The sequence below is a fragment of the Sarcophilus harrisii genome, chromosome 6 (genome assembly GCF_902635505.1).
Source record: "Sarcophilus harrisii chromosome 6, mSarHar1.11, whole genome shotgun sequence".
NCBI lineage: Eukaryota > Metazoa > Chordata > Mammalia > Dasyuromorphia > Dasyuridae > Sarcophilus > Sarcophilus harrisii.
Genome location: NC_045431.1, coordinates 186989375 through 187002318, shown reverse-complemented (window position 1 = coordinate 187002318; position 12944 = coordinate 186989375). Strand labels below are relative to the sequence as shown.

At 36.7% G+C, this 12944-nt stretch overlaps 1 protein-coding gene across 3 annotated transcripts in view; it reads left to right on the top strand.

Moving 5' to 3' along the window:
* Positions 1 to 12944, top strand: part of CFAP99 (cilia and flagella associated protein 99) — a 177524-nt gene that overhangs the window by 34084 nt on the left and 130496 nt on the right. For all 3 annotated transcript variants that reach the window (XM_031942842.1, XM_031942841.1, XM_031942844.1), the window contains exon 4: positions 3579 to 3673. In XM_031942842.1, coding sequence (XP_031798702.1) covers positions 3579 to 3673 — 95 coding nt within the window. The remainder of the gene's footprint in view (positions 1 to 3578; positions 3674 to 12944) is intronic.

Sequence of the window (12944 nt, the reverse complement as noted above, 5' to 3'; positions counted from 1 at the left end):
GTCATTTTCCATTATGGATCCATTCTAGCTTGGTAGGACCTCCCAGAACTCACTCTCCAGTGGTCTGATCTTCAAGAAACTATCCAGTGCAACTTCAGTGTAGGGCATAAATGAAGTGGTAGCAATGGTAGTAATCCCCCATTAAAATCTTATTCCCTAGCATGGAAGTGGCCATACTTCTTCAAAGACTGGGCCAGACTCTGTCAGGTTTAACGAAGCTAAAAAAAATCTTCAAATTCAGGCTGGACAGACAGCAGACTGAGTGTCTGCCTTCTAAGAACTAAGTTCTGAGAACCTCATTACCAGAAAGTCAACTCCCAAGTGACAGATTTTCTGTCCATGGATTCCATGAAATGTTGATGGACTTCAATTTGTTTCTGTGGAGGGAATAATACCACCAATACAATCATGGATCTTTCCAAATATCAATAATGTTTATATATACACAAACACATGAGTGTATGTATTTATATTGTGTATAGCTCTTACATACTTTTCTAAATGCTTTTGCAAAATTACCTAATATGATCCTTGTGCATTGGAAAAGGAAAATGTTGGCATTCCTATTTTCCAGAGGAAGACACTAATTCTCAGAATTAAAATGACTTGTCCAAGGTCATCATTAATGGATCCCAGAAATAGTAAAGCTGAGAGCTGAACAAGAGTGTCCCTGATTATAAGTCTAGTTTCCTTCCTTCTCAACTATGAAATCATTTCATGCATGCAGTTATGTGCAGACATCAAAGCTTGCAGAAATAGAAAGCTTTTCTATAAACAAATTACTACTACACAGCTCAGTTCACTTTTGTTGTGGTGGTTAGTAAGAATGAGCTTATGTGAGCTAGGGTAGTTACTTATTCTGAGCCTCAGCTTCCTCCTCTGTAAACTGGGGATAATAAATCCCTTTCATACCTACCTCACAATGCTTGTAACAAGACCCAAATGAGAATATATATGCAACACTTTGGCAATTAGTAAAGTGCCGTATCAATTCTTTTACTATTATAGATATACCTGATATTTTATAGTGCCATTTTTGCCCTAAGATTTTAGGTTGTATCTACACCATTTGCAAATAATTATGTAAATTTACCTTCTTTAAATATAGTCTCAATGGTTAAATAATTTTTTTAAAATAGCCTTCTTAAAAAATATTTGGTCATTAATGTGAAATCAGCTAATTTTTAATGTCAAGAACTACTTGTAAGAATGCAGACCACTGCGATTCAGTTTCTAAATAGGACATAAATGCTTTAGCATTACTGTCATTTTTTACAACTCAGATGAATCTGATATGAATTCATTAGAACTGCATGAGACTATGATCTAAGTAATCTGGTGTTGTTTGGATATACTGTTCAGAAAATTCTGGGATGCCTCTATCTACAGCCTTTGAAATGGGGGCCTGCATAGGGACACATCTATTTTTTTCTGTTTCTTCTTCTTCTTCTTTGTTGTTGTTGTTGTTGTTGCAAGGCAAATGGGATTAAGTGATTTGCCTGGGATCACACAGCTAGGAAATGTTAAATGTCTGAGGTTGCATTTGAACTCAGGTCCTCCTGAGACTTCAGGGCTGGTGCTCTATCCACAATGCTATCTAGTTAACCCCAGCACATCTTTTTATATCAATAAAAATAGCAAGCATATATGGTGCTTTTTATGGGGCACATTCATCAGAACAACTCTGAGTGATAAAGAGGGCAGATATTATTGGAGTCTGTCATTTTACAGATGAGAAAACTGAGACTCTGGGTTTAAGGGACTAGCCCAAGATTCATGATCAGACTTCGAACTCTTAAGTATAGAATTCTTTACATGTTATTCTGACCACCTCTTATCTCCATTATTTCCAACCCACAAATCTTCATCCTGTTCTAGGGCTGCTAAGTATTACTATAGAAAATGACAAAATTAAGCTTAACTTAATGACCTTAACTGGTATATAATGTTTTATTCTTAGTTGCTGAGTCCTGATCTCATTCTTTCTAGCTTCTATTCTAAAACTTCACAAACTTCCTCTTCCTCAGAGGGCTTTTCTATCTTCCTTACACTCTTGAAAGTTTCTTTTACCCTTTCCTTCAGCCATTACCACTCTATCTATCTATCTATCTTTCTATCTCTATGTTTGTATCTATATCTATCTATTGATATATCTATCTAGATAAGATATGTATGATATAGACAGATCTGGATAGTAGAAATAATAAACATAGATGATAGATTGATAGATAGAGGACTCTCAAATCTGTGATCATCAATGTTTTGATGGTGAACATGCAGGACCAAGAGAGACATAGGGATAATGGGAGCCTACACACATAACTTCTATGGTTTTCATTGGATTTATGACTTGGTTGGGTGATACTCTAGGGTGTTCATTTCTGGGGCAGTTGAGCAGCCCCTCCTTCTCAATGCAGTGAGTATAATCCTATTGGCCATAGAAAGTAGGATTCTGGGGCATTTGGCTGTCAATCACATGCCATACTACCCCTACTGTTACATCCCAAGCTCTTATCTAGGAACATGTGTCACCATTGTTGGCTTAGCCCCCACATGCTTGGCCAGGCCTCCTCTTTTCCCTTCCAGATATATCGCCTCATTCATTTTCCTTCTTTCAAGGTCATAATTTAAGCCCACATTTTAGATTAGTCAATGCACAGAAGAAGCTGAAGGTATAATTGCATGTAACATAGGCTAGGCATTTCCTTCAGTCTCCAGATTCAGCCTTTCCCAAAGCAGAAAGTTCTTTTCTTTAGACCATATCTCTAGTTCTCTTGCTGTAAGTCTACTGGCCATAGCACAGGAATTGAGGAGAGAGCAACCTTGAAATTCTGGGCCTTATAATAAGACTAGTCTCCCCATGAAACAGCAGTGGCTATAGACAATTAACTACTGATAGGATTAGGGAACTCTGTGGAAAAATTGGTGATTCTCAAGATCACAGCTACATAAGTAAACAGGAACACAGGATTGCACTTCCACGGTCCCCAGAACTCTGATTCAAGATCTGCCTCATTCCCCTACCTCTTGCTACAGCACCAGAATCCCCTAGACCCTGCTTGGATGCCCCAGATGCCAATTCTTACAGGGCACTGCCTGTCACAAATCTGATACTAAGACTGGAAGCGGTAGAAATATAATACTACACTGAGAAGGGGTGCTGCTCAACTGCCCCAGATACTAAAACTCCTAAGTATCACAAATCACCTATCTAATCTCCCACTTTGTCATTATGTCTCTCCAAGTCCCTCTTTTACTTTCAAATTCCATATAGAAGTGCATCTTCACTGCAGTCAACTCAATCTAATAAAAGTCCAAGTTGAGGCAATGTATAAATTTTGTTCCTCTGTCCAGATCTCATTCCAGCAGAGTGTAGCCCTATCCTGCCTACACAGAGATTTACACATTCTTTGTCTTCAAGTTCCTAATTAACGGGTGATAACACTGGGGGGAAAATTATGACTGAGTATAGAAGGGTCCAGCTCTAGTCACTGATATAGGTATTATATGTATATTTTTTGATTCTGTAATTTTATATAACAACTTTCTTATCATGTTTTAATATGTATTTTTATTAGTTATTTGTTATCTGTCTACTTTTTGCCTGGATAAAATTGGTCTCCAGCCCTTCATTAAAATTATCAAGTCTCTGGATAGTGCCAAAATGTATAAGGTAAGTTAATTCTTTTTTTAAACCACATAGAATATTCTATGCTTATCTTTAAAGGTTTCTTATAAAGTCCCTTATTTATGAAACTATTATTAGTTATTTTTATGTCTCAATTACTAAGTACCCTATAATACTCTGAGAACTCTGAGAAATAAATAGTTTAAGCATCATTTTCATTTTGATGATGCTAGTCCTTATATTTCATTAGAAAGAAATCCATATTGTTTAACCTATATTGGATTGCTTGCTATCTTGGGGAGAAGAAGGGGGTCGAGAGGGAGAAAAAATTTGGAACACAGGGTTTTGCAAAGGTGAATGAATGCTGAAAACTATCTTTGCATGTATTTGGAAAAATAAAATATTAGAATGATATTGTAAAAAAGAAAAAAAAGAGCTCCACATTGTCTTACTTCCAAATTTGCATTCTTGGCTCAGGTTAAATTTTATTCTTATCACTTAAAATGGAATGAACCACTATGGAAAGCTGAAGGTATTATATCTAATACAAGCTATTTTAAGTAATTCTTGTTTGATATCTTGCTAAAGACATTGGTGACTTTTGTCTGTGGGACTGAACCAGGAAAGGTCCATCAATGTCCTATGCAGAAACTGCAGAGTTGTAAAAGTGGCTAGCTGTCATAGACCCATCCATGTCGCAATGAGTTCACACAGCCCTGGCTATAAAACTCTGGAAAGGATATATGAGTCTTTCCGATTATCTTGGTGTTGGCTAGCCTTCTTAGCATTTGATGAATGTTTTCTGAGAAGTGGTTCTCAGCCTTATTTCTCTGGGATCCTTGTCCTCTTCTGTCTAGTGACTGGCCCCTCCTTTTCTTGGGTTGTATGTGTTGGGGTGTATTCTTCTCCCTTTCAGGGATCCCTGTATCTTTTGTGTCTCCAACAGACACGGTTTTTTTCACTTGTTTAAGAGCATATTTCTTTCAATAATTAGTTTCTGAATTTTTAGCCTCCTCCTGTTCCTTTTGATTTATGAACGAATTCTAGATCACACACCATGATGTTACTTCTTTCCTATGTTTACATACCTCAAAGGTCTAGCTCAAAAATCAATGAAAAAAATGTCCGTAAAGTACTTCAAAAAATGTACCATAAAGCACAGAGTTGCATTATAGACATAAGAAAGAAAAAAAATCCTCTGATGCACTAACATGCATCTTGGAGGCCAAGCTGTTAGCATATTTAAAAAGGCAGAGCAATTATTCTGGGGAACAAAAGAAGGAACAGCTGCTGCTGAGACTTCCTGTAGGAAGTAAATAAAAACTATTACAGTATTATACTAATTTCAGAACTATATGTGTTGGGAGGAAGGAGGACAAAAGAGTTGGATAAAACCTCTTTGTGTCATGGTCATGCAACTCCAAGAGAATGCTGGCTCTTGTGACCCAAGTTCAGTCCTAGAGAAGCTTGTGCATTATAATGCAAAGTCATTTTGGGAGGAAGAACACTTAACATCTGGGGAAATAAGAAAAGTTCTTGAGAGGGTGGAACTTAGAATTGGGCCTTGAGAAGAGCTGGAGAATCCAAGAACCAAAAGTGAGGAGGGAGAGAATTCGTAGTGTAGGGGCCAGTCCGTGCCAAAGTTTCTGTGTATCTTTCCCTTTTTGTCTTATTTGTGTTTCCCTGTGTGTGTGATATATGCCTGAAAAAGTCTTATGCATTGCTTTATCCCATGGTTTTGCCTGAGGTCTTGAACAAAAAGCTGAATGTAAAAGAAATGGTATTTAAGAAATAGGTGGCAATGACTCTGTGCTATGAGATCGGCAGCAACTACTATATTCATAACACTTTCTAAGCCCCTCCTAATTCTCTGGGACAAAGACGCAGGAATCCTTACAGTTAGAGGTAGTATGAACCTGACTCAAAATGTTATAGACTTCAGCAGGCAGTCCTGCTAAAGATTTCCTATAGAAAGCGGAGATTGCTCCCCTCCACCCATGAGACAACAAAGAGATTTTTCTACTCAGTGGTCCTTTGGGGAGTCTACTAAGTAGAAATCAGATGAAAAATAATATTTTTTCAAATACTTGAAGATAGTTATCATCGGGTCCCCATGTCCAAGATAACAGCTCTCAAAAATGAGTGAAATTATCCCAACAAAAAATGCAAAGTTCTTATGAAAGAAGTAGCCATTAACCAACTTTTTTTTTTTTTTTTTAATAAAGAACATGTAAGCAAAGAATGAATGCAAAGACAGGTGATCCTCTAAGTAACAAGAGTAGCAAAGCTTATGTATGGAAAAAGTGATAGATGCTGGCCAACAAACTTTTTTGAGGCAATTAGAGTTAAGTGACTTGTCCAGGGTCACACAACTAGGACGTGTTAAGTGTCTGAGGCCAGATTTGAACATAGGTCCTCCTGACTTCAGGGCTAGTGTTCTATCCACTGCACCACCTACTTGCCCCCAAATTAGCTTTTTTTTTTTAATGAGCTTTTTAAAGTCACTGGCTTAAATGGAAGATCAAAAAAGAATTCAGGATGTAATGATGCTCATAAACTCTACAAGGAAATAAGAGTTATTCTCATCTCTCATTTTGATTCTGTTTTCACAGTCAACAAAAATAATCTTGATCTGACAAGAAGAGAACAAAAATAGTTAACAGATCATTGAGACCCAAAATATGTGTGTAATGTGTAAATATATGGATATAATAGGTGTGTATATATATCCATATACAAGCATGTTTATACATAAATAAAAATGTGTATATATATATATATATATATATATATAAACACATTTGACTATCTTTAGTAAATTCAAGAAGGAATTGCAGATATGATTCTTGAGCAGTGGCCGGCATCTCTATTTGTCTTGCTAAGGTTGTGGGTATGTATATGTATACATATGTGTGTGTGTGTGTATGAAAGCATGTTTGAATTTCTTTAGTGAGTTCAGGTGCAGATATGATTCTTGAGCAGTGGCTGGTATACAGCCTTACATCTTTAAAAAAATTCATAGAGAATGGAAGTACTTCTCCCTAAAACCAGAATTAGGCAACTCTCTTAGTTTTTTTTAAAGTAGAAGAAGAAAAGAATAGACTTTGATATATATATATGAACTTGACTTCAATTTCTGACACAATTCTGGAATGTCTTTATGATGAGGATTTATAGTACACACACCAAATATCTCAGCTTACATGACTGATGCAGCTTCCCCATATAGAGTCTGAGGAGCCTGAGGAGCCTGGTTCTGAGAGAATCATGAGGAAGTTTAATGGAAGGGTCCTGGAGAGACTAGGGAGCAGCATATACATTGTGCTAGAGGTTCTGATCTCTAACCATGTGATGTGAAGCTGCTGGTTGTCTGTCCTTCATTCTGGAAGAGGACCAGGACATCGGGGGGGGGGGGGGGGGGGGGGGGGGGGGGGGGTGGATGCTGTGACATGCACGTGAATTGGATTGAAATGGGGCAGGGCTGTGCAAAGTCACTTGCCGCCCTTGCCCTTCCAGAGCATCTGGGTCCAGTGGCCAGAGAGAGATCAGGATGACTGTAGTCGGCCCTGGATGCAGTGGGAGATCTTGGGCTTTTTAACTAAGGTCTTCAACAGGTCTCCTTTTGACTGAGGCTGCATCATTCAGTGATTAAGTTCAGGGAGCAATTGAGAAGCCTTTGTTGATTAGGTGCATTATCTGGACTGGGATATTCTCAAAAAGGCTCAGCTGTACTTGAGGTTGGACTCCTTCACTCAGAGTGACTGGTGAGAGAATCAGCAAACTTGATTATGCTGCCATAGACAGACAATGTCAGTTGCCCAAGGACCAGCCTAGCTAAATTGAGAGATTCTCATAACCAATGGGTTAACCAATAGATGAGTTGTTTGGTATCCTGTTAAATTTAAAAAAAAAAAAAAGTAATGCTTACTCCTATATGGATTTTTCTAGTTATTACCATTGTCAAATGATGGAATGGCAGGGAAAAAAAATCAGAATATTTAAGAATCACAGTTCTTGTGCCATATATTAGCATTAACTTAACTGTTGTTATCTATCATAATGCAGGCTCAATGAATAAAGCTCTAGTCTAAGTTCAAATGTGACTTCAGATATGTATTGTCTGTGTGGCCCCGGGCAAGTCATTTAACCTATTTACCTCACTTTCCCCATATATAAAATGGGGATAATAGTAACATCTGCTTCCAAGTATGTGAGTCAAATGGGATCATATTTGTAAAGCACTTAGCACAATGCCTGGCATATATTAGCTACTCTTGTAATCATTATTATTAAATATTTGTTCTTTATTGCAACCATATGGAGTAATGACACACAAAAGGGAACAATAAATTGGAAGGATTGATTTTAGCCTGTGCCTAAAGACAAATTTATTTATTTGCTTTGTGGGACACTTAGTCATCTAATTTTATTGTGCTTATGACATTTAATAAAAATATATCTTAATATCAATGTATATGACCAAGGATGAAGAGTGGGTAGAGAAATTTTATGAGGAGCTCAACAAGATCTTCTAAACCATATGCATATATATGCTGTTAAAATGTGAAAAAAGTCACAGAGATATGTGGAAAATGTGATTTGAGATTAAAAATGAAAGAAGTCAGAAAAAATTGTGAAAATTCAGAAGCCTCCTGAATATATATATATATATATATATATTATAGATATTTTATTCAAAAAGATATAAAGAATACTGAATGACATTGAGTAAGAATGAAATTGACCATCTTAACATGAAAGTCATATTAAAATAATCTGCATGCTGTTAGAACTTTGCCTCCTTAGAGCAAAGGTCAAAATCAGTACTAACTTGGGAGACAAAGAGAAGATACAGTATGTAAATTATAAAACCTTTGACTGGATCAATTCAAAAAAACTATTGACTTCAAATAGAAATAGTGAAGATAGAAATGGATAATCTGATTTTCATCAATACTTATAGAAAAGATATATATTGTATTACCCTGGGCCAATCATTTAACCCCAATTGCTTCCCCCCAGAAAAGAAATGGTTTATAATATAAAGCATTCACCACAATGAAAAAGCTAAAAAAAAGTCTAGAAAATGTTTCAACAAATACCAAATTTTCTTCCCAAGGCTAGAGCAATGGCAACCAAGACAATGTTTGTTTTATAGTACATACTCCTTGAAAAACATTACAGAAAAGAAAAAAAAAGAGAGAGAGATAAGATTCTAAATAGGATTACTTCACAAAACCAAGAGTGGTAGAAGAAAGATAAATTCAGACATTCTTAAAGTGTTGTCTAAATAAACCAGATTATTCCAAGAGAATTTTTAGATAAACTGGAAGAAGAATAAGAAATAGACCATTCTCTACCCCAGCCATCTTGATCTTCTGACTTTTCACTGCTGTACCCTATGGATGGACTTTCAAAGACTGTATATTGGAGAAGTTATACTAGCTTTGAATGCCGACATTAACACTATGCTATACTGGTTGATAGTAGTCCACTATGTCTAGCCATCCTGGACTCTACTATGCTTCTGTCTGGCCACCTTTTAACCATCTGCCTTGCTGTTATACACGTGTATTCTCCCCTCCTCTTTCTACCTCCATACTCCAGAAACTAAAATTCAAATCATCATTTCTGGAAAGAGCATGTCAGTTGAAAAGCCAATTGTGTTACTCATGTCCAAATCAAAATACCTTTCCTTGGCCAACAGTCCTATATATGTTGTATACTTCATTAGATTGTAATCTTTTTGAAGGCAGGAACTGCTTCACTTTTGTATTTGTATTACAAATCTTTAGTACAGTATTTGGCACATTGGAGGTGTTTAGTTAGATTTCATTCCTTCATACTTTTAGTAATGAAATGGCTCACATTAAAAGCATTCATCAATTCAACAATAGAACAGATTTGTGATTTTTATCGTGATCTCACTCATAATCATGAAACTGCATTTGAATAATAATATTTTAGTGCCCAACATGCTACAAAATATGAGGAAGAGGAAACAATGCTTTAGAAACTTAAGTCAGAAGGAATAAATGGATCAAATCAAGACATAAAGAAGAAATACACACGGGAAATGGCAATATTAAGCAACTGATTTTCAAGATAACTCAAAAAAGAAATCTGACTGAGTGTGCAGAGACAGGGAACTCGATGACTCAGCAATGAACTCCAAGATTGACTTACATTATCTTGTCCCTTGACAGCCTGAGAAATCTGACAGATATGTTTGTTCAGCTGGATGGTAGACTTATGAAATCAGAGGAGAGGGCAAACATGTGACAAAGAGAAGCAGGAAGAATAGGCAACCAATCCTGGAGCTGATAGTGTATTCCAGAGCAGATCAAAGTATTCCAGTGTTGATCAAACTATAATGTGTGGTTTTGATATGGAAACCCAGATTATCTATCCAATCAGTATTTCTGGGTATGGGCTAAGGATGAAAAAGAAGAGCCTACGCAAAAGAAACTTCTTCGTCTATGATCTTTGTCTTGATCATCTTCTTAACTCCATAGATTCAATGATCAGATCTGGGCTGATGATTCTTAATTGATTTAGCTATCCCTCCTTTCTCTTGACCTACAGTCTTCAATTCCAGTTATTTAGTGGATAGTTCAGATTCAAATATCTTAAATATATCAGTATGTCAAAACTGAATTTATTAACTTTTCTGCCCAAACTTTCCCTTTTTCCATACTTTCCTATTGTTGTCAAGAACACTTGACTTTGAGGCACTTAAGCTTTCAACCTAGATGACATCCTTGACTCATTCATCCAATAATACAACCAATTGTGAAATCCCCCTCAATTCTACTGCCTTCCCTCATTATCTCCAGTTATCATCAGTGCATTTTGTTTGCACAGAATTGTTGTGATACAGGATCCACCTGCCAGTGGCTGCTGGAAATCTAACTCAGACCTGTAGAATGGATTTCTTCATGTGAGAGCATGATTATGATACAAGGAGACTGAGAGGTACTTATTGTTCTCTGACTTCTCTCCTCTTCTCTCTTGCCTCCAATTTATTTCATTCCCAATCCACAAAGAACACCTGTGTTAGTAAAGGCTGCTTTGCAACTCCTTCAAGTGTTATGATTCACAGCTGTGGAGGCTCTCGGAAAATTGACCTGCCCTTCACTTAGGCATGGTCCTTAACAAGTTTTTTTGTTTTATGAAAACACGATTATTTTCCCCCACAGCATAGTCAATAAGTTTATGAATTAGCTGTTATCTAAGTCTACATGCTAAGATATCTGAGTCCGCAAGTTAGGGAGTACAAACAGCACTGTCACCTCTGGATGGTTGTAGGGTGAGATATTATAGCAGGTGTTAAATCTTGTGAGATGTCATGGAGGCAAACTTTCAAACGGAGAAGAGGACTATAGTCAGAATAAGAATTTTTCATAAGTTTCTCATCAATCTCCTGGCTTGGCCCTTTGATGTGTTGGCCCATTTAATTATCCCAACTAAAAAAGTCTTATTGGGTCTCTTTTCCTTTTCCTTCCCTGTGGGTTACCAAAAGAATTCTGAGAGGATGCTATTCATAAACAGCTCTCAAGTGCTACTGCTTCATTATTTCTTGTGCCCCACATTGGGCGCCATATGTTGTATCCTGCTTTCTAGTCCTCTCATCCCTTAAATACCTTGGTATGTTTACATCATTACAGTACACTAAGTATGTGCCAACTAGAGAACCATTATATCATCACATCACACTGAGCAAGTGCTAACTATAGTAGCATTACATCACTACAGCACACTGCACATGTGTTAACTATAAGCACCCTGCTATTGATATGTAAATGCATCTTTACTGTAAGTATCCCTTGCTTCAAGTAGAACACAGGTGGTCATACCCTCCTTAACAAAGGAAGGGTGAGAACACCAAAGGGAGATGAGGCGCCAAACCAAACATTGTCAGCAGGTTTCCTCTGGGCTGAAGGGTCTTATACCTATCCAGAGTTCCCCCATTATCTGCAGCCCTCTACACAGAATCATTTGCACATTGTCTCCTCCATTAAATGAGGAGCTCCTTCAGACCAGGGACTGTCTTTTTCCTCTCTTTGTAACTTCCATTCATTAGTGTGATCCTAATGCACTTCATTAATGGTTCAATTAATTTAATAATTAACTTGCTTAATTAATATTTATTGACTAATTCCTAACTAATCCCTATTTCAGACAAACATTTGAATTCAGGAATATCATCATAGGACAATAATGAGAAGATTCCAACTAGATTTGGTTCTATATTATTTATGTGACACATATTTTCTGAATTCTTATTAGACTGTTATGTGAAAGAGTCTTCAGAGATGGAGTAAGAGGAAGTGACCCAGAATACAGATCCAATTACTGAGCTTATTCATAAAAAATCATGTAGACAGTTCTTTTAGATCAAATTCACAGAAAAGGTTACATCATCTCCACTCATATCCCCTCTGGGTTGTCCTTTACATCTTGAAGCACGGGACCCAAAAATGGACCACTATGTTCATCTGACTATATCAGCTCTTTGCTGATTGACTCAATAAGCTCTCTCATCTTAGTGCTCTCAGCTGACAGTGCAGATCAACTGCTTATTGGTCAAAGAATATACAGAAGACCAATGCACCATATTTTTACCCACATCCCCATTCTCTGGAATACACAGAAGAACAGCTGTCTCTGGAACATGAACTAACTAGAACATGTAGCTGGGCAGGACTGTCCTGGCTGGGGCAACCTAAGGGCATACAATAAGCAGCATGACTTTTTTTTTTTTTTTTTTTTTTTTTTTTTTTTTTTTTTTTTTTTTTTTTTTTTTTTTTTTTTTTTTTTTTTTTTTGCTGGTAAATATTTATTTATTTATTTATTTTTATTTAATAGCCTTTTATTTACAGGTTATATGCATGGGTAACTTTACAGCATTAACAATCGCCAAACCTCTTGTTCCAATTTTTCACCTCTTACCCCCCCACCCCCTCCCCTAGATGGCAGGATGACTAGTAGATATTAAATACATTAAAATATAAATTAGATACTCAATAAGTATACATGACCAAAATGTTATTTTGCTGTACAAAAAGAATCAGACTTTGAAATATTGTACAATTAGCTTGTGAAGGAAATCAAAAATGCAGGTGGGCATAAATATAGGGATTGGGAATTTAATGTAATGGTTTTTAGTCATCTCCCAGAGTTCTTTCTCTGGGCATAGCTGGTTCAGTTCATTCTGCTCCATTGGAAATGATTTGGTTGATCTCGTTGCTGAAGATGGCCAGCTCCATCAGAACTGGTCATCATATAATATTGTTGTTGAAGTATATAATGATCT